Here is a 23,714-nt window from a genome sequence, read left to right on the forward strand (position 1 = left end):
GTCAACCTTTGCCAACCAGTGTCCCTTGATTCCTAGTGTCATTCATCCTCAGAGCTCACTCAGTGGCGTTGATGTGATTTCACTGCACGAAGGTTATGATGTCGAAGATCAGTAGTATGTTAATCATTGATAGCTGTCAGTTGATAATATATAGGTGTATTTCAGATGCGATGTAGATTATAGTTATTATCCAAGGAAAGGTGACCAATATAACAGGAACTGATGATAAACGAGCTCCTGGCTACAAAACAAGTTAAGGATTCTACATGTTGTAATCTTTAAACGCAAGTTTTTCATTAGTACCTTGGTAATTGATTTTTGCAGAATAACATCTAATTTAACATACATTTTATTAAAAAGTATTAAGACTTACAAAGGTTACAGAAGATATATCAAAACAGTCGTCGAATTATTGAAATAAAGATTTGGTCGAATCCGTGAACTTTAACGACATAATTTATTTTTTGGTAAGACCACAGTGTGACAGCTAACAAGGTTTAAAATGTAACATAGCGAATCATAAATCTTCCCTGGATTAAACGATGACAACCTTCAGCTTTTTGTCCTTTGTGGGTGGCAACCCAAGCGTTTATTACTTTCCTCAAGTGCCGTTCTTTGATTGAAATGAAATCAGCCAACTTGAGGTAAAATATCCATGCTGTAGTGTCTATTTATAATGTAATTAACTATAGTATATGCAGTTTTGTCGATCCAGTCCGTCTTAAGGACCAATTCAAATATTTTTTTTGTGTGGTGTCAATATATTACTGTGCATGTTAAGGAAAATGATAATGTTATGTTTCGTTTTGTTTCTTTCAGTTGATGAGGCTGCTCTTCCTTTGCATAAGACGCTTCTTCATTTTTTTATTCATTTTAGAAAACTTGGCGTCTGTGTAAACTGTTCATTATTTTTCAATAGTCAGTATAGGTCAACGTAAAGAAACCATTCGCAGTTTTTCATTTTTCAAAATTAAATTCAGGCTCTACCAAACCAGGCATATGAAACACATGCTGCTAATTAGGTTTCAATTAATTATTATGTGACTTATCCTGACACATAAGGTTAATAAGATTTATTCAATCATGATAAAAAAAAAACACCGCTATTGATTCCATTTTTTATTGATCATGTTTAATAAATAACGAATCATAACAATCAAAAACAAAGAACAGTGATGTATGGCCACCCACGTTAACATTAAAACAGATAGCAATGTCGATCTCCAACTTCAACAATTTCAATAAGATATCTTGTACATTTGATGGAATATCTTTCACGGAATCACAATATATTTCATATAATATAAAATCAGTAATAAACAATTTATATCAGATATATCATGCACTTTATAAAAGGATAAACAAATCTCATATATATTTTGATGATATTACATATACGATGTAAGGTATGTTGTCGGGTAACACAGTGGTAACACGTTAGCTTTTCACCTAGCTAATCGACCGGGGTTCGATTCCCCAATCGGACGTGAAAAGGTATGGAGTCATCTGTCCGATTACCTGGGGTTTTCATAAACTCCGCTTTCCTTCCACACCAAGACCCTTCACGCGGTCAACAAGACATTTTCATGTCGATATATTACTTGCTTTGCAATTTAAAATTAAGAAACTTTTGTTTTGATAAGTTGTAAGATTTGATGAAATACAGCACCGACATTGCTACTTGAATAAATGTTACGTATGGTTGCCATAGTGATCTATCGACATAGGAAATATGGCACAAGGTCATAGTGAGGGGTCAAATGTCAGCACTCATAAGGACGATATAAAGAACTCAACAAATCATTCTTCGTGACGTCATCAGCCGACACATTAAATATCTCATCAGTTTTCAAATCAGCTGAGAGTACTGGCGAACTGGGGCTCAGGGACAAAAATAACCAACAATTTTGTGGAAATTGAAAAGAACATGAGATTTGATACATTTGCAGTTTCGATAGATATTGTAAAAGTAAATTAGAACTACAACAAAGAGGGCAGGTAAAGGGTTGGGCAGTAGGTAGTGGGGTGGGCGGGAATGGTGGTCGAAATAAATATTATAATTTAACGTACACATTATAAAAGTAAACAGATAACAACTCATAAACAATACACATTGCATATGACACTGCACACGACATTTAAGAATGAATCATTTGCATAATGAATATTTGATTATAGAAATAAAGCTGAATCACGATGGAATACACAAATGTACCATAATTTTCGTCATAGATAAACATAATCATTAAAATCTTATTTTTGTCATATTATAAAATAATATGAATCACCATTGTGTTAGTTTTATCAATGTCATTTAAAAAAATAAAAACTATAACTAAATTTATCATCAATAATCAGTACGTAACAAAAACTCTAAGAACATGTAATAGTAAGTCAACCCCTGAGAACCAGCCATTGGGTCCCTTTAATGAGAAATGAAACTTCTATGACCCTTGGAGAACACAGAATTTTGTCTCTTGGAATAAATTTGTAAAATCATATAGATGGATTTCTATCACATTAACATCCTTCACACCACAGGGCCTCGTCACTATCATATCGTTTTGTAAACACTTGATGTGTCCGTTTATCCTACGTCTGATCACCTGTGTCACAGCCATATCAAGTGTTTACCAAACGATACGATAGTGACAAGGCCCTGTGTTCACACTGGTGTAAACACAAACTAAGGAGTCCCGACGACTCAACTTATCATATATACAACATAGACAAGATTTGGCATACAATAAGATTGGCACAGATTCAGTTTACATCCACAAATCCATCATCACCATAACACTATACATCATGGGTACACTACCGGAGTCACTCTAATCTACGCTGAAATACTCTAACAATTACGAAAAACAGGAAATAGAATATGTATTATAATAACAAAAACGGAAACAAGAAATATAACATAAAAGAAACGCGTTTCTCTCCGGAACACGCTTTATTGCATTCGTTGTTTTATATGATACTGTATAGGTGTTTTTTCTCGGGGCTAACATATTCGCGGTTGTACCTGTCAGACCTCTGTGTTTTTCGCGGGCACCAAATGCCGCACTATCTGTTTTGACGTATTTTATAGAATATCAGCACGAGACTTAAAAGACATCATATATAATAAAAGCATATATCTCTTTTCTTGTATAGTTGTTTAAGAATATTATTTACAAGTTCTCAAATAAACGATCTCCCTTGTGGGCTATGCATCAGTTATAATTAGATATGACGTCATATTAATTATGACATGATGTTGCGCCAAATATCGCGTAATGATACATTTGTACTTGACAAAAACAATATAGCACTTGGATATCATGGAATGTTCTTGTCTCGTGTAGAAATATATTATTGTGTGTTGATAGTATACCAGTTCCTACGTATTGTGTACTGTAGTGTATTTTACCCTTTATTTTTGTTTAAACTGAGGTATATAGTTTTCTTTGATTGTTGACGCTGTAATATTTTTGTCATTTGTTTCATTTTATATTACAATGCTAGAAAAATGAAATCAAACCTGCAAAATATTACAGTTTCTAAACTTACGTAATATCATTTTATCAATCAATTAATCAACTACTGAACATTGTAACAGAAACTGAACAAACTAAAATCCAAATCAGGTTCATAGTTGATTACGTCAAAAAAAAAAATGCCTGGTATGATCATCACTATTAAAATCAAAATGTTGATTATATGGTCCAATTCATCACTCAATATTTTGATATATATTTTGTATAACATTAATTGGTCGTTGAATCATCATACTGATACGGTGATCCTGTTGCTATTGCCAACGAAGGTCATTGTCAGATGTCGTTACCGATCTTAAACATTCATTAGACCTTGAGTTGGTTTCCGTAAATTTGAATTTATATTTTTCTTGTTAGATGATAATGATAAAATTACATCTCCCCTGCTATTTTTATTTTCAATATATCAATTTTTCGCAATTTGACTAAATCCTCGAAAATATTTAAAACTGAACCCACTGACAATTATTAAAGATGATTGGCAGTAATTATTGATGTACAACCTTAAGGAAAATATATAATGATATATAACAATGTAATATAAATATGTATAAAAGTGGCACACTATCTCGTGATAAACATATCGGTATCTATGGTAACACTGACACAAATGAATCATGATCTCTAATTTCAATAAACAAGAAAAATAAGATATACATCAACAGTCTTGATTGGCTGTCACACATTGATTGGCATGTCAATTATTGCTTATTGTTCCCGGATGTAAGACACGGGTAATTATAGGTATCCCGGATACATATATAATACGGGAAGTGACATGAATTTCATGTAGTCCGGGACATATTGATTAAGGTTTCCGGATGTAGAAACACACTATGTCCGGAGGTTACACTACACAGCTGCACGTCCAGATCCCCGGATGTACGAATCTTACACGGCCCCCGTGTAGTCAACATAGTTGTCGAGGGCCCCCGTAGCCTGCATGGCGAATGCTGTCGCGATTCCTCCGGCAAACATGGCGGGAACAGCGATGAAGGAGAGCCAGGTCAGTAGTGCCATACCAGATAAACCATGACCACTGTAACCATGACAACAATAATGTATCTACTGGTTATAACAATTAACACAATAACTCAAAGATGACGAAAGTTACATTTAAACACTTCGTTGTTGTTTCGATCTGGTATTGTTCATTGGCACCATGTTTTGGTTTTGCTAGTATGTGTTATTTTGTATCAGTCTACTCACATTTAATCAAAGGAGAACGTGATATGAACACATAAGTGACAAATTTAACCATACCTCGTACACCCTGCTCCTAAACGAGCCCCAAACAGGAGTAAGAAGCCCCCAAAGAACGCCACCGGAAGTTGCGGTCCTTTACTAGTCGTCAGGGTATCAGAGGCGACGCCGGATAGACAGGCACCTACCACCACAAACGACACGAAGAAAACCTGCAAGAGAGGTAACCCCTACTTTACCTTATGTCGATTAAAAGGGATATCAGTAGTAGTTTTAAATAGTGTCCGGGTTCTCTCCATCGAAATAAAAAAAAAAGTAAATTATTACAGACTGAACGTTGAAAGCGTTGAATGAGAATTTTGATAAAGAAGGAAAAAGTGAATGAAGCAGTTTAAAAAATCAAAACAGCAACCGGGAAATTGATATCTAATTCTCTTGACATTTGCGATAATTATTCATTTACTTTATGAATAATTAAAAAGTTAATTTAAAACGAATATAGCAGGTAGCCATGTCTTCTCACTTTACTCACCTGCCACCAGTTTCCAACACCTGACCTTCTCTTCGCCAAATAAGGAAATGTCTTAGCTAGCTTGTCCGTGATGACCCACTGTGATACTATGGTGACGTAACTGCTGCTGCCACCTACCGTGTCCTTGATAAACATCACCAGGGGAATCTGTAGTAGGCCGATGATGGCGCCTTTATAAGTATATAAAACACGAGTAAATAGGAATTACATGCAGTTAATGTAAGCTAACGACAATCGCTTTGAATAACCTTTATCTTTACAATGGCATATGGATGCAGTTGGAGACACTTGGTATTGTTTTGTGAAGATTCTTTAGAATATAAGGAAAATGGCCCCTCATTATTTGCCAATCTCGAACAAATCCATTGACCATGTCTGTGGTTATGACGTTAAACACCGAACACAAATGGTACATTTACAACCACAACACACTGGACTGTGGGAATCCGAGAATTGGCGGAATTTGCCGAGATGCATGGTTTAAATGGTACATTTCGTTGGAGTAACTTCCCTTCCCATACATACATATTAATAACAATTTTCTTTACACATTTTTTATAATGATGATGAGGTCGACATGCAGCCTATCACGACGCGAGTAACCTCCTTAGTTATCACGCCAATATACAATGTACATATAAGCATTGAACGGCTTTCAGTTGGCATTCATATTGACTATGAATGCCAACTGAAAGCCGTTCAATGCTTATATTTACCATCTGCGATTTTTTATTTGTCGTGCGATTTTTTTTTTGAAATTTTCAAATTCAAATTTCATTTGGCAGTTCATAAGCTGGTGAACTCGCAACTGAATTGGTAGGGTTATATAGTGCAGTGCCATACAATGGTAAATATATATAAATATACAGCCATTGTGCCATACCTGATGCATAGGGCGGCCATGCCACTGCTGTGGCAATATTTACCCCAGCTGGATTTTCTCTCTGTAATTAAAAAAATAAATAAATAAGCATTACAGACGAAGTAAGGAAAACCTGTGATTAATAAATTTTTTTTCCAGATCAATTTTCAAGGTTTTATACAATAGATTCTGATATCAAAATGATATTATTATGGTGTATTTTTGTTTTAAGGAATCTATATTTTTCGCTTTACGTTTTCTCCGAATAACAATACATTTGTACATCAGGATGTAATGTTAATTAGGGGAGGGGACTGATACAATGAGTCATTGATAAATGTCGCGTTTGCATGTTCCCGTTTGTTTCTATTAATCTCGATTTATCCATAACAAATATGTATCGATCATATCTGTATTTGCAATTGGCATATGTCCATGTCGATAGTCATGTATATATATACATATGGAGATCCGCTGTTGCCGCGGTGATACTTACCCCCATAGAAACGAGGTCCTTCTTCCATGACCAGAAATACTCGATGAGGGCGATGACCACCACCATGAGTAACGCCATAGGTAGAGCAATCAGCACGAATGGTTTGTCAACGGACGTATGGACACTGAAACACGTGACAATTAACTTTTAGATCATCACACTAAACATCGTGCTAATGAGGCAATACCGTTTATTTTTAATGGCGTCATGAAAGTGATAAACGATTGCCAAAGTACTCGAAGCTTGTTAACTTTGGATTTAGGGATAAACGTTTATTCTAAATAAGAAATATTATACTGTAAAAGTGGATATTTTCGCGTGTGGAAATTTTCGCTTAGCCAGCTTCCAAAGTGTTCGCGGTGTGGATATTTGCGCGCCGTCAAGATATTTTTGCGCTAACTTGTATCTTTTATATTTAGTATTTTTATGTGTTAATATATTCGCGTGTGGAAATTTTCGCGGAGATTTACTGATAGCGAAATAAGCGAAAATTTCCACACCGCGAATATTTCCACTTTTACAGTATATGTCAAATATGTCTATTTCAGGCGATTAAACGAAAGCAAATAACACTATCTCTCTTTCTCTCCCCTCACCCCACCCAATACAAATGAAAAGTATATACTCATTATAACACGTATTTTTATCCTCAACTATACTTGGTCCGTTTCAGAAACATTACCCGATGGTACTAGGAATATAAATATTGATAAAAAAGATTTATCCCCGTTTAAATGATGCGCGGGAAACAAAGATTTACTACAGACATTACAGGGTTACATTTATCCCAATGTAGATGAAGCTTTACTATAGACATTATATATATCCCCATGTAGATGAAGCTTTACTGTAGACATTATATATATCCCCATGTAGATGATGCTTTACTGTAGACATTATATATATCCCCATGTAGATGATGCTTTACTGTAGACATTATATATATCCCCATGTAGATGAAGCTTTACTATAGACATTATATATATCCCCATGTAGATGATGCTTTACTATAGACATTATATATATCCCCATGTAGATGGAGCTTTACTGTAGACATTATATATATCCCCATGTAGATGGAGCTTTACTATAGACATTATATATATCCCCATGTAGATGGAGCTTTACTATAGACATTATATATATCCCCATGTAGATGGAGCTTTACTATAGACATTATATATATCCCCATGTAGATGATGCTTTACTACAGACATTATATATATCCCCATGTAGATGAGCTTTACTATAGACATTATATATATCCCCATGTAGATGAAGCTTTACTATAGACATTATATATATCCCCATGTAGATGAAGCTTTACTATAGACATTATATATATCCCCATGTAGATGAAGCTTTACTATAGACATTATATATATCCCCATGTAGATAAAGCTTTACTATAGACATTATATATATCCCCATGTAGATAAAGCTTTACTATAGACATTATATATATCCCCATGTAGATGAAGCTTTACTACAGACATTATATATATCCCCATGTAGATGATGCTTTACTACAGACATTATATATATCCCCATGTAGATGAAGCTTTACTACAGACATTATATATATCCCCATGTAGATGAAGCTTTACTATAGACATTATATATATCCCCATGTAGATGATGCTTTACTATAGACATTATATATATCCCCATGTAGATGGAGCTTTACTATAGACATTATATATATCCCCATGTAGATGAAGCTTTACTACAGACATTATATATATCCCCATGTAGATGAGCTTTACTATAGACATTATATATCCCCATGTAGATGAGCTTTACTACAGACATTATATATATCCCCATGTAGATGGAGCTTTACTATAGACATTATATATATCCCCATGTAGATAAAGCTTTACTACAGACATTATATATATCCCCATGTAGATGATGCTTTACTATAGACATTATATATATCCCCATGTAGATGAAGCTTTACTATAGACATTATATATATCCCCATGTAGATGAAGCTTTACTATAGACATTATATATATCCCCATGTAGATGAAGCTTTACTATAGACATTATATATATCCCCATGTAGATGGAGCTTTACTATAGACATTATATATCCCCATGTAGATGAAGCTTTACTACAGACATTATATATATCCCCATGTAGATGAGCTTTACTATAGACATTATATATATCCCCATGTAGATGAGCTTTACTATAGACATTATATATATCCCCATGTAGATGAGCTTTACTATAGACATTATATATATCCCCATGTAGATGAGCTTTACTATAGACATTATATATATCCCCATGTAGATGAAGCTTTACTATAGACATTATATATATCCCCATGTAGATGAGCTTTACTATAGACATTATATATATCCCCATGTAGATGAGCTTTACTATAGACATTATATATATCCCCATGTAGATGAGCTTTACTATAGACATTATATATATCCCCATGTAGATGGAGCTTTACTGTAAGACATTATATATATCCCCATGTAGATGGAAGGCTTTACTGTAGAACATTATATATATCCCCATGTAGATGGAGCTTTACTATAGACATTATATATATCCCATGTAGATGGAGCTTTACTACAGACATTATATATATCCCATGTAGATGGAGCTTTACTGTAGACATTATATATATCCCCATGTAGATAAAGCTTTACTGTAGACATTATATATATCCCCATGTAGATGAAGCTTTACTATAGACATTATATATATCCCCATGTAGATGAAGCTTTACTATAGACATTATATATATCCCCATGTAGATGAAGCTTTACTGTAGACATTATATATATCCCCATGTAGATGAGCTTACTAAGACATTATATATATCCCCATGTAGATGGAGCTTTACTACAGACATTATATATATCCCCATGTAGATGAGCTTTACTACTAGACATTATATATATCCCCATGTAGATGGAGCTTTACTATAGACATTATATATATCCCCATGTAGATGGAGCTTTACTATAGACATTATATATATCCCCATGTAGATGAAGCTTTACTACAGACATTATATATATCCCCATGTAGATGATGCTTTACTATAGACATTATATATATCCCCATGTAGATGAAGCTTTACTATAGACATTATATATATCCCCATGTAGATGAAGCTTTACTATAGACATTATATATATCCCCATGTAGATGAAGCTTTACTATAGACATTATATATATCCCCATGTAGATGAAGCTTTACTATAGACATTATATATATCCCCATGTAGATGAGCTTTACTATAGACATTATATATATCCCCATGTAGATGATGCTTTACTATAGACATTATATATATCCCCATGTAGATGGAGCTTTACTATAGACATTATATATATCCCCATGTAGATGATGCTTTACTATAGACATTATATATATCCCCATGTAGATGAAGCTTTACTACAGACATTATATATATCCCCATGTAGATGGAGCTTTACTACAGACATTATATATATCCCCATGTAGATGAAGCTTTACTACAGACATTATATATATCCCCATGTAGATGAGCTTTACTATAGACATTATATATATCCCCATGTAGATGAAGCTTTACTATAGACATTATATATATCCCCATGTAGATGAGCTTTACTATAGACATTATATATATCCCCATGTAGATGATGCTTTACTATAGACATTATATATATCCCCATGTAGATGATGCTTTACTATAGACATTATATATATCCCCATGTAGATGAGCTTTACTATAGACATTATATATATCCCCATGTAGATGAGCTTTACTAGTAGACATTATATATATCCCCATGTAGATGATGCTTTACTATAGACATTATATATATCCCCATGTAGATGATGCTTTACTATAGACATTATATATATCCCCATGTAGATAAAGCTTTACTATAGACATTATATATATCCCCATGTAGATGGAGCTTTACTACAGACATTATATATATCCCCATGTAGATGATGCTTTACTATAGACATTATATATATCCCCATGTAGATGATGCTTTACTGTAGACATTATATATATCCCCATGTAGATGAAGCTTTACTATAGACATTATATATATCCCCATGTAGATGATGCTTTACTGTAGACATTATATATATCCCCATGTAGATGAAGCTTTACTGTAGACATTATATATATCCCCATGTAGATGAAGCTTTACTGCAGACATTATATATATCCCCATGTAGATGGAGCTTTACTGTAGACATTATATATATCCCCATGTAGATGAAGCTTTACTACAGACATTATATATATCCCCATGTAGATGATGCTTTACTACAGACATTATATATATCCCCATGTAGATGGAGCTTTACTATAGACATTATATATATCCCCATGTAGATGATGCTTTACTACAGACATTATATATATCCCCATGTAGATGATGCTTTACTATAGACATTATATATATCCCCATGTAGATGAAGCTTTACTACAGACATTATATATATCCCCATGTAGATGGAGCTTTACTATAGACATTATATATATCCCCATGTAGATGGAGCTTTACTACAGACATTATATATATCCCCATGTAGATGATGCTTTACTATAGACATTATATATATCCCCATGTAGATGGAGCTTTACTACAGACATTATATATATCCCCATGTAGATGATGCTTTACTATAGACATTATATATATCCCCATGTAGATGGAGCTTTACTATAGACATTATATATATCCCCATGTAGATGGAGCTTTACTACAGACATTATATATATCCCCATGTAGATGGAGCTTTACTACAGACATTATATATATCCCCATGTAGATGAAGCTTTACTACAGACATTATATATATCCCCATGTAGATGGAGCTTTACTACAGACATTATATATATCCCCATGTAGATGATGCTTTACTACAGACATTATATATATCCCCATGTAGATGATGCTTTACTATAGACATTATATATATCCCCATGTAGATGGAGCTTTACTATAGACATTATATATATCCCCATGTAGATGATGCTTTACTATAGACATTATATATATCCCCATGTAGATGAGCTTTACTACAGACATTATATATATCCCCATGTAGATGAAGCTTTACTACAGACATTATATATATCCCCATGTAGATGGAGCTTTACTACAGACATTATATATATCCCCATGTAGATGGAGCTTTACTGTAGACATTATATATATCCCCATGTAGATGGAGCTTTACTATAGACATTATATATATCCCCATGTAGATGGAGCTTTACTATAGACATTATATATATCCCCATGTAGATGGAGCTTTACTATAGACATTATATATATCCCCATGTAGATGATGCTTTACTATAGACATTATATATATCCCCATGTAGATGGAGCTTTACTACAGACATTATATATATCCCCATGTAGATGGAGCTTTACTACAGACATTATATATATCCCCATGTAGATGAGCTTTACTACAGACATTATATATATCCCCATGTAGATGAGCTTTACTAGTAGACATTATATATATCCCCATGTAGATGGAGCTTTACTACAGACATTATATATATCCCCATGTAGATGAAGCTTTACTACAGACATTATATATATCCCCATGTAGATGAAGCTTTACTACAGACATTATATATATCCCCATGTAGATGATGCTTTACTACAGACATTATATATATCCCCATGTAGATGGAGCTTTACTATAGACATTATATATATCCCCATGTAGATGGAGCTTTACTGTAGACATTATATATATCCCCATGTAGATGAAGCTTTACTACAGACATTATATATATCCCCATGTAGATGGAGCTTTACTACAGACATTATATATATCCCCATGTAGATGGAGCTTTACTACAGACATTATATATATCCCCATGTAGATGGAGCTTTACTACAGACATTATATATATCCCCATGTAGATGGAGCTTTACTACAGACATTATATATATCCCCATGTAGATGATGCTTTACTACAGACATTATATATATCCCCATGTAGATGATGCTTTACTACAGACATTATATATATCCCCATGTAGATGAAGCTTTACTATAGACATTATATATATCCCCATGTAGATGGAGCTTTACTACAGACATTATATATATCCCCATGTAGATGGAGCTTTACTACAGACATTATATATATCCCCATGTAGATGAAGCTTTACTATAGACATTATATATATCCCCATGTAGATGGAGCTTTACTATAGACATTATATATATCCCCATGTAGATGGAGCTTTACTACAGACATTATATATATCCCCATGTAGATGGAGCTTTACTACAGACATTATATATATCCCCATGTAGATGGAGCTTTACTGTAGACATTATATATATCCCCATGTAGATGGAGCTTTACTGTAGACATTATATATATCCCCATGTAGATGGAGCTTTACTACAGACATTATATATATCCCAATGTAGATGATGCTTTACTATAGACATTATATATATCCCCATGTAGATGGAGCTTTACTACAGACATTATATATATCCCCATGTAGATGATGCTTTACTATAGACATTATATATATCCCCATGTAGATGATGCTTTACTACAGACATTATATATATCCCCATGTAGATGGAGCTTTACTACAGACATTATATATATCCCCATGTAGATGGAGCTTTACTACAGACATTATATATATCCCCATGTAGATGGAGCTTTACTATAGACATTATATATATCCCCATGTAGATGGAGCTTTACTATAGACATTATATATATCCCCATGTAGATGAAGCTTTACTGTAGACATTATATATATCCCCATGTAGATGGAGCTTTACTGTAGACATTATATATATCCCCATGTAGATGAAGCTTTACTACAGACATTATATATATCCCCATGTAGATGGAGCTTTACTACAGACATTATATATATCCCCATGTAGATGGAGCTTTACTACAGACATTATATATATCCCCATGTAGATGAAGCTTTACTACAGACATTATATATATCCCCATGTAGATGGAGCTTTACTACAGACATTATATATATCCCCATGTAGATGGAGCTTTACTACAGACATTATATATATCCCCATGTAGATGATGCTTTACTATAGACATTATATATATCCCCATGTAGATGGAGCTTTACTACAGACATTATATATATCCCCATGTAGATGGAGCTTTACTATAGACATTATATATATCCCCATGTAGATGAAGCTTTACTGTAGACATTATATATATCCCCATGTAGATGGAGCTTTACTATAGACATTATATATATCCCCATGTAGATGGAGCTTTACTATAGACATTATATATATCCCCATGTAGATGGAGCTTTACTATAGACATTATATATATCCCCATGTAGATGGAGCTTTACTACAGACATTATATATATCCCCATGTAGATGATGCTTTACTACAGACATTATATATATCCCCATGTAGATGAGCTTTACTACAGACATTATATATATCCCCATGTAGATGGAGCTTTACTACAGACATTATATATATCCCCATGTAGATGATGCTTTACTACAGACATTATATATATCCCCATGTAGATGGAGCTTTACTGTAGACATTATATATATCCCCATGTAGATGATGCTTTACTATAGACATTATATATATCCCCATGTAGATGGAGCTTTACTACAGACATTATATATATCCCCATGTAGATGGAGCTTTACTATAGACATTATATATATCCCCATGTAGATGAAGCTTTACTATAGACATTATATATATCCCCATGTAGATGAAGCTTTACTACAGACATTATATATATCCCCATGTAGATGGAGCTTTACTGTAGACATTATATATATCCCCATGTAGATGGAGCTTTACTATAGACATTATATATATCCCCATGTAGATGAAGCTTTACTACAGACATTATATATATCCCCATGTAGATGAAGCTTTACTACAGACATTATATATATCCCCATGTAGATGAAGCTTTACTACAGACATTATATATATCCCCATGTAGATGGAGCTTTACTATAGACATTATATATATCCCCATGTAGATGATGCTTTACTACAGACATTATATATATCCCCATGTAGATGGAGCTTTACTATAGACATTATATATATCCCCATGTAGATGAGCTTTACTGTAGACATTATATATATCCCCATGTAGATGGAGCTTTACTACAGACATTATATATATCCCCATGTAGATGGAGCTTTACTATAGACATTATATATATCCCCATGTAGATGATGCTTTACTACAGACATTATATATATCCCCATGTAGATGGAGCTTTACTGTACAGACATTATATATATCCCCATGTAGATGAAGCTTTACTACAGACATTATATATATCCCCATGTAGATGAAGCTTTACTATAGACATTATATATATCCCCATGTAGATGGAGCTTTACTACAGACATTATATATATCCCCATGTAGATGGAGCTTTACTACAGACATTATATATATCCCCATGTAGATGGAGCTTTACTACAGACATTATATATATCCCCATGTAGATGGAGCTTTACTATAGACATTATATATATCCCCATGTAGATGAGCTTTACTACAGACATTATATATATCCCCATGTAGATGGAGCTTTACTGTAGACATTATATATATCCCCATGTAGATGGAGCTTTACTGTAGACATTATATATATCCCCATGTAGATGGAGCTTTACTATAGACATTATATATATCCCCATGTAGATGAAGCTTTACTATAGACATTATATATATCCCCATGTAGATGAGCTTTACTACAGACATTATATATATCCCCATGTAGATGATGCTTTACTACAGACATTATATATATCCCCATGTAGATGGAGCTTTACTATAGACATTATATATATCCCCATGTAGATGGAGCTTTACTATAGACATTATATATATCCCCATGTAGATGATGCTTTACTATAGACATTATATATATCCCCATGTAGATGGAGCTTTACTACAGACATTATATATATCCCCATGTAGATGGAGCTTTACTACAGACATTATATATATCCCCATGTAGATGAAGCTTTACTATAGACATTATATATATCCCCATGTAGATGGAGCTTTACTACAGACATTATATATATCCCCATGTAGATGATGCTTTACTGTAGACATTATATATATCCCCATGTAGATGAAGCTTTACTATAGACATTATATATATCCCCATGTAGATGGAGCTTTACTGTAGACATTATATATATCCCCATGTAGATGAAGCTTTACTATAGACATTATATATATCCCCATGTAGATGAAGCTTTACTACAAGACCATTATATATCCCCATGTAGATGAGCTTACTACAGACATTATATATATCCCCATGTAGATGAGCTTTACTGTAGACATTATATATATCCCCATGTAGATGAAGCTTTACTATAGACATTATATATCCCCATGTAGATGGAGCTTTACTACAGACATTATATATATCCCCATGTAGATGAGCTTTACTACAGACATTATATATATCCCCATGTAGATGGTGGAGCTTACTGTAGACATTATTATATCCCCATGTAGATGAAGCTTCTACTACAGACATTATATATATCCCCATGTAGATGGAGCTTTACTACAGGACATTATATATATCCCCCATGTAGATGATGCTTTACTACAGACATTATATATATCCCCATGTAGATGGAGCTTTACTACAGACATTATATATATCCCCATGTAGATGGAGCTTTACTACAGACATTATATATATCCCCATGTAGATGGAGCTTTACTGTAGACATTATATATATCCCCATGTAGATGGAGCTTTACTGTAGACATTATATATATCCCCATGTAGATGGAGCTTTACTGTAGACATTATATATATCCCCATGTAGATGAAGCTTTACTACAGACATTATATATATCCCCATGTAGATGGAGCTTTACTACAGACATTATATATATCCCCATGTAGATGGAGCTTTACTACAGACATTATATATATCCCCATGTAGATGAAGCTTTACTATAGACATTATATATATCCCCATGTAGATGAAGCTTTACTATAGACATTATATATATCCCCATGTAGATGGAGCTTTACTATAGACATTATATATATCCCCATGTAGATGAGCTTTACTATAGACATTATATATATCCCCATGTAGATGATGCTTTACTATAGACATTATATATATCCCCATGTAGATGAGCTTTACTATAGACATTATATATATCCCCATGTAGATGGAGCTTTACTATAGACATTATATATATCCCCATGTAGATGATGCTTTACTATAGACATTATATATATCCCCATGTAGATGAAGCTTTACTGTAGACATTATATATATCCCCATGTAGATGAAGCTTTACTATAGACATTATATATATCCCCATGTAGATGGAGCTTTACTGTAGACATTATATATATCCCCATGTAGATGGAGCTTTACTGTAGACATTATATATATCCCCATGTAGATGGAGCTTTACTACAGACATTATATATATCCCCATGTAGATGAAGCTTTACTACAGACATTATATATATCCCCATGTAGATGATGCTTTACTATAGACATTATATATATCCCCATGTAGATGAGCTTTACTACTAGACATTATATATATCCCCATGTAGATGAAGCTTTACTATAGACATTATATATATCCCCATGTAGATGAAGCTTTACTACAGACATTATATATATCCCCATGTAGATGATGCTTTACTACAGACATTATATATATCCCCATGTAGATGATGCTTTACTGTAGACATTATATATATCCCCATGTAGATGATGCTTTACTATAGACATTATATATATCCCCATGTAGATGGAGCTTTACTGTAGACATTATATATATCCCCATGTAGATGATGCTTTACTGTAGACATTATATATATCCCCATGTAGATGGAGCTTTACTATAGACATTATATATATCCCCATGTAGATGAGCTTTACTATAGACATTATATATATCCCCATGTAGATGAAGCTTTACTACAGACATTATATATATCCCCATGTAGATGGAGCTTTACTGTAGACATTATATATATCCCCATGTAGATGATGCTTTACTATAGACATTATATATATCCCCATGTAGATGAAGCTTTACTGTAGACATTATATATATCCCCATGTAGATGATGCTTTACTATAGACATTATATATATCCCCATGTAGATGATGCTTTACTGTAGACATTATATATATCCCCATGTAGATGGAGCTTTACTACAGACATTATATATATCCCCATGTAGATGAAGCTTTACTACAGACATTATATATATCCCCATGTAGATGAAGCTTTACTATAGACATTATATATATCCCCATGTAGATGGAGCTTTACTGTAGACATTATATATATCCCCATGTAGATGAAGCTTTACTATAGACATTATATATATCCCCATGTAGATGGAGCTTTACTATAGACATTATATATATCCCCATGTAGATGGAGCTTTACTATAGACATTATATATATCCCATGTAGATGGAGCTTTACTTACAGACATTATATATATCCCATGTAGATGAAGCTTTACTATAGACATTATATATATCCCCATGTAGATGAGCTTTACTACTAGACATTATATATATCCCCATGTAGATGAGCTTTACTACTTAGACATTATATATATCCCCATGTAGATGGAGCTTTACTACTAGGACATTATATATATCCCCATGTAGATGATGCTTTACTAGCAGACATTATATATATCCCCATGTAGATGATGCTTTACTGTAGAACATTATATATATCCCCCATGTAGATGGAAGCTTTACTACAGACATTATATATATCCCCATGTAGATGAAGCTTTACTACAGACATTATATATATCCCCATGTAGATGAAGCTTTACTGTAGACATTATATATATCCCCATGTAGATGAAGCTTTACTACAGACATTATATATATCCCCATGTAGATGGAGCTTTACTATAGACATTATATATATCCCCATGTAGATGGAGCTTTACTACAGACATTATATATATCCCCATGTAGATGGAGCTTTACTGTAGACATTATATATATCCCCATGTAGATGGAGCTTTACTACAGACATTATATATATCCCCATGTAGATGATGCTTTACTGTAGACATTATATATATCCCCATGTAGATGGAGCTTTACTGTAGACATTATATATATCCCCATGTAGATGGAGCTTTACTACAGACATTATATATATCCCCATGTAGATGGAGCTTTACTGTAGACATTATATATATCCCCATGTAGATGGAGCTTTACTACAGACATTATATATATCCCCATGTAGATGGAGCTTTACTGTAGACATTATATATATCCCCATGTAGATGAAGCTTTACTATAGACATTATATATATCCCCATGTAGATGGAGCTTTACTGTAGACATTATATATATCCCCATGTAGATGGAGCTTTACTATAGACATTATATATATCCCCATGTAGATGGATGCTTTACTATAGACATTATATATATCCCCATGTAGATGGAGCTTTACTGTAGACATTATATATATCCCCATGTAGATGGAGCTTTACTACAGACATTATATATATCCCCATGTAGATGGAGCTTTACTATAGACATTATATATATCCCCATGTAGATGATGCTTTACTGTAGACATTATATATATCCCCATGTAGATGATGCTTTACTGTAGACATTATATATATCCCCATGTAGATGAAGCTTTACTATAGACATTATATATATCCCCATGTAGATGAAGCTTTACTGTAGACATTATATATATCCCCATGTAGATGGAGCTTTACTATAGACATTATATATATCCCCATGTAGATGAGCTTTACTACAGACATTATATATATCCCCATGTAGATAAAGCTTTACTACAGACATTATATATATCCCCATGTAGATGGAGCTTTACTATAGACATTATATATATCCCCATGTAGATGATGCTTTACTACAGACATTATATATATCCCCATGTAGATGGAGCTTTACTGTAGACATTATATATATCCCCATGTAGATGGAGCTTTACTGTAGACATTATATATATCCCCATGTAGATGGAGCTTTACTGTAGACATTATATATATCCCCATGTAGATGATGCTTTACTACAGACATTATATATATCCCCATGTAGATGGAGCTTTACTGTAGACATTATATATATCCCCATGTAGATGGAGCTTTACTGTAGACATTATATATATCCCCATGTAGATGGAGCTTTACTACAGACATTATATATATCCCCATGTAGATGGAGCTTTACTATAGACATTATATATATCCCCATGTAGATGAAGCTTTACTACAGACATTATATATATCCCCATGTAGATGATGCTTTACTGTAGACATTATATATATCCCCATGTAGATGATGCTTTACTGTAGACATTATATATATCCCCATGTAGATGGAGCTTTACTGTAGACATTATATATATCCCCATGTAGATGAAGCTTTACTATAGACATTATATATATCCCCATGTAGATGATGCTTTACTATAGACATTATATATATCCCCATGTAGAGGGAGCTTTACTGTAGACATTATATATATCCCCATGTAGATGATGCTTTACTATAGACATTATATATATCCCCATGTAGATGGAGCTTTACTACAGACATTATATATATCCCCATGTAGATGGAGCTTTACTACAGACATTATATATATCCCCATGTAGATGGAGCTTTACTACAGACATTATATATATCCCCATGTAGATGGAGCTTTACTACAGACATTATATATATCCCCATGTAGATAAAGCTTTACTGTAGACATTATATATATCCCCATGTAGATGATGCTTTACTATAGACATTATATATATCCCCATGTAGATGAAGCTTTACTACAGACATTATATATATCCCCATGTAGATGAAGCTTTACTGTAGACATTATATATATCCCCATGTAGATGGAGCTTTACTATAGACATTATATATATCCCATGTAGATGGAGCTTTACTGTAGACATTATATATATCCCCATGTAGATGGAGCTTTACTACAGACATTATATATATCCCCATGTAGATAAAGCTTTACTGTAGACATTATATATATCCCCATGTAGATGAAGCTTTACTACAGACATTATATATATCCCCATGTAGATGATGCTTTACTATAGACATTATATATATCCCCATGTAGATGGAGCTTTACTACAGACATTATATATATCCCCATGTAGATAAAGCTTTACTGTAGACATTATATATATCCCCATGTAGATGAAGCTTTACTACAGACATTATATATATCCCCATGTAGATGATGCTTTACTATAGACATTATATATATCCCAATGTAGATGGAGCTTTACTGTAGACATTATATATATCCCCATGTAGATGAAGCTTTACTATAGACATTATATATATCCCCATGTAGATGGAGCTTTACTGTAGACATTATATATATCCCCATGTAGATGAAGCTTTACTATAGACATTATATATATCCCCATGTAGATGGAGCTTTACTGTAGACATTATATATATCCCCATGTAGATGATGCTTTACTACAGACATTATATATATCCCCATGTAGATGGAGCTTTACTACAGACATTATATATATCCCCATGTAGATGATGCTTTACTGTAGACATTATATATATCCCCATGTAGATGATGCTTTACTATAGACATTATATATATCCCCATGTAGATGAAGCTTTACTGTAGACATTATATATATCCCCATGTAGATGATGCGGTAGAAACAAGTCTAATCTGAGGGGATTACACCTGTAACACTTTACGTACTGTGACCACGTGTACGGTTCCTTGGGCTTGGTCAGTCTGGAGATGAAGGGGTCAAGTAGGCCATAGGTTAATGCGCCTAGAAATACCCCGATTAGGCTGAAAACTGAACAGGTAGAACCTTATTAGTGTCCGTATAAATAACACTAACAGGTAGACATTTATTAGTGTTCGTATAAATAACAACAACAGGTAGACATTTATTAGTGTTCGTATAAACAACACTAACAGGTGTCTGATATCAAAGTTAACATCACAGCATATAAATAATATATTTCATCCAAAGGTGTTTGCCATTAACTCGCGTCTTGTCGACGATAACAATGGAACAAAGATTAAATACATAAAATAAATTGAAGAACGGAATAAAGAACAAACCAACAAATTACTGCTACTATAAAAGTCTTGATTTAACAAATAAATGACCGTACCTATCATGTGAATATGGTTTAAAAAGTATTTAACTATTTAACATAGCTAAATTATGATATTACACGTACTTGCATTAGGGACCCAGGCACCTATCTGTGCTAGAACCATACCGGGACACTGCAATAAAAAACACAAACTGATCAGTATTATTTCTCCTCATCATAACCCTCAACAAATGTCACGGACTGGTAGAACAGTTATGATCAGTGTTATAACGCTTAGTAGTTATAAGAATACTGCTATTGTATAATTAAAAGTTTAATGCACGATAATATTTTGTTTTGTTTAGTTTTTATTTTGATCTTTTTTTTCAGGAATATTCTTACAAAGTGATATCGACAAACAAAAGCTGACTTTATTTTCCAGCTCGTATCATAGAGACACAAGACCCCCCCCCCCCCCCCCCCCCCCCCCCCCCCCCCCCCCCACACACACACACACATGTATAGCACTAGCATGTATTCGATAATAGATACAGTATATGTCGGTTAATGAATGCATCGTACATTTAATATCATTATTTTATTTAACGGGTTTTACGCCCGTCATTACGGCCTTGTGGTCTATCAGATGACGAGAAAAGACTGGAAAATGAGCAGAAGGGGTATAGTATGGAGAAAAAGGAGGGAGTAGGGTGGATGAGAGGGGTTATCATACAGCAGAGTCGCCCTTATATAGTGCGAGTTTCTGCTGGCCCCGACATCATGTATCGTGGAGGGCAAGAGCGCATTAGTGTATACAAATTATGAATTTTTCCAACACCGTTTGGTGTCGCAAAGATTTTGATGCAGATAAATTAAATTAAAATGACAGAACACCTTCTTTACATATACTGATAAATGAGACATCTAATTACCCCAAAACATTCATTCAGTCCCATATCATAGACGTTTTCGTCCGTCCATATAGCCCCTCACCCTCCAACTCCTACATATAATGTAGGTGTTATGTCAAGCCTAATTTATTTCATCCGGAACAAAATCTTAGCGAAACCAAATGGTGTCTGAGAAATCCACGTTTTTATATAGTAGCGTACTCTGACCCTCCACCAGACTAGGTGTCAGGGCCAGAGGAAACTCGGACTAGCATTTACACGAATCTTCATTGATACCAGTGACTGAATTTCGGAAATACAGAAGAGAAGAAAGAAAGAAATACTTCAGCTCCTAAACAATTTTCCTTAAAAATTCGTCAGCGTAGAAGGACGAAACAGGTGAATGGTGCCGCTGTATTAACTATTTTGGTTATACTGTATCTAAATATAACTCACGATTTGTGGTAAAAATGTGTTGTCTTATCTGTCGTACAATTGTTTTCAAAACACACGAGTATGATATTCTATTACTCACAGATCCTGCCATCGTCATCCCTATTCCCAGAATTACAGGGCCGAGGATGCTGGTGAGGATTCCTTTGTTTTGGAAACAACAAACGAAATCATGTATGGCGTCGTCCAAATACGATCTAGCTTTCGGGATAGCCGACATCACGAGAAAGCAGATCTGACCTGGAATAGGAAGAACGTCTTTATAAAGGATATATTGATAAATGTTGTAATGCTAACAGAATAGACCTTTTCGTTATTAATTTTTTCATTATCCTTTTTTCATTATTTGTTTTGTTCATTAAACATGCAATTTTGTTTCGTTATTATCTTTTCTATTTTTGTTATTGTTTTTGGTTCATTATTATTTTTTTTTTAATTATTTACTTTTGATGACATTATTTTTTTATGATCACGATTTTTCCTCATTTGCATTATCTGCTTCTTATTGTAAATTAACAAGCGAAAATAAGTTACTGTAAACTGTAAATATCTGCG

The 23,714-nt window shown here is 33.8% G+C and overlaps 1 protein-coding gene and 1 long non-coding RNA gene across 2 annotated transcripts in view; one reads left to right on the forward strand and one right to left on the reverse strand.

Moving 5' to 3' along the window:
- Positions 1 to 1,104: 1,104 nt before the first annotated feature.
- Positions 1,105 to 23,714, reverse strand: part of LOC117315445 (UPF0394 inner membrane protein YeeE-like) — a 50,208-nt gene continuing 27,598 nt past the window's right edge. Inside the window, exons 3-10 of the mRNA XM_033869635.1 lie at positions 23,242 to 23,399; positions 21,961 to 22,009; positions 21,464 to 21,566; positions 6,633 to 6,756; positions 6,158 to 6,218; positions 5,275 to 5,444; positions 4,803 to 4,954; positions 1,105 to 4,578 (exon numbers count right to left, since the gene is read on the reverse strand). Of these exons, the coding sequence (XP_033725526.1) occupies positions 4,431 to 4,578; positions 4,803 to 4,954; positions 5,275 to 5,444; positions 6,158 to 6,218; positions 6,633 to 6,756; positions 21,464 to 21,566; positions 21,961 to 22,009; positions 23,242 to 23,399 (965 nt within the window). The 3' untranslated portion in view covers positions 1,105 to 4,430. The remainder of the gene's footprint in view (positions 4,579 to 4,802; positions 4,955 to 5,274; positions 5,445 to 6,157; positions 6,219 to 6,632; positions 6,757 to 21,463; positions 21,567 to 21,960; positions 22,010 to 23,241; positions 23,400 to 23,714) is intronic.
- LOC117315446 lies at positions 4,483 to 23,542 on the forward strand. Its single transcript, XR_004529701.1, has 2 exons — positions 4,483 to 4,965; positions 23,244 to 23,542. It is a non-coding gene; the product is annotated as an uncharacterized LOC117315446 (long non-coding RNA).

The sequence above is a fragment of the Pecten maximus genome, chromosome 17 (assembly GCF_902652985.1).
Source record: "Pecten maximus chromosome 17, xPecMax1.1, whole genome shotgun sequence".
Classification (NCBI taxonomy): Eukaryota; Metazoa; Mollusca; class Bivalvia; order Pectinida; family Pectinidae; genus Pecten; species Pecten maximus.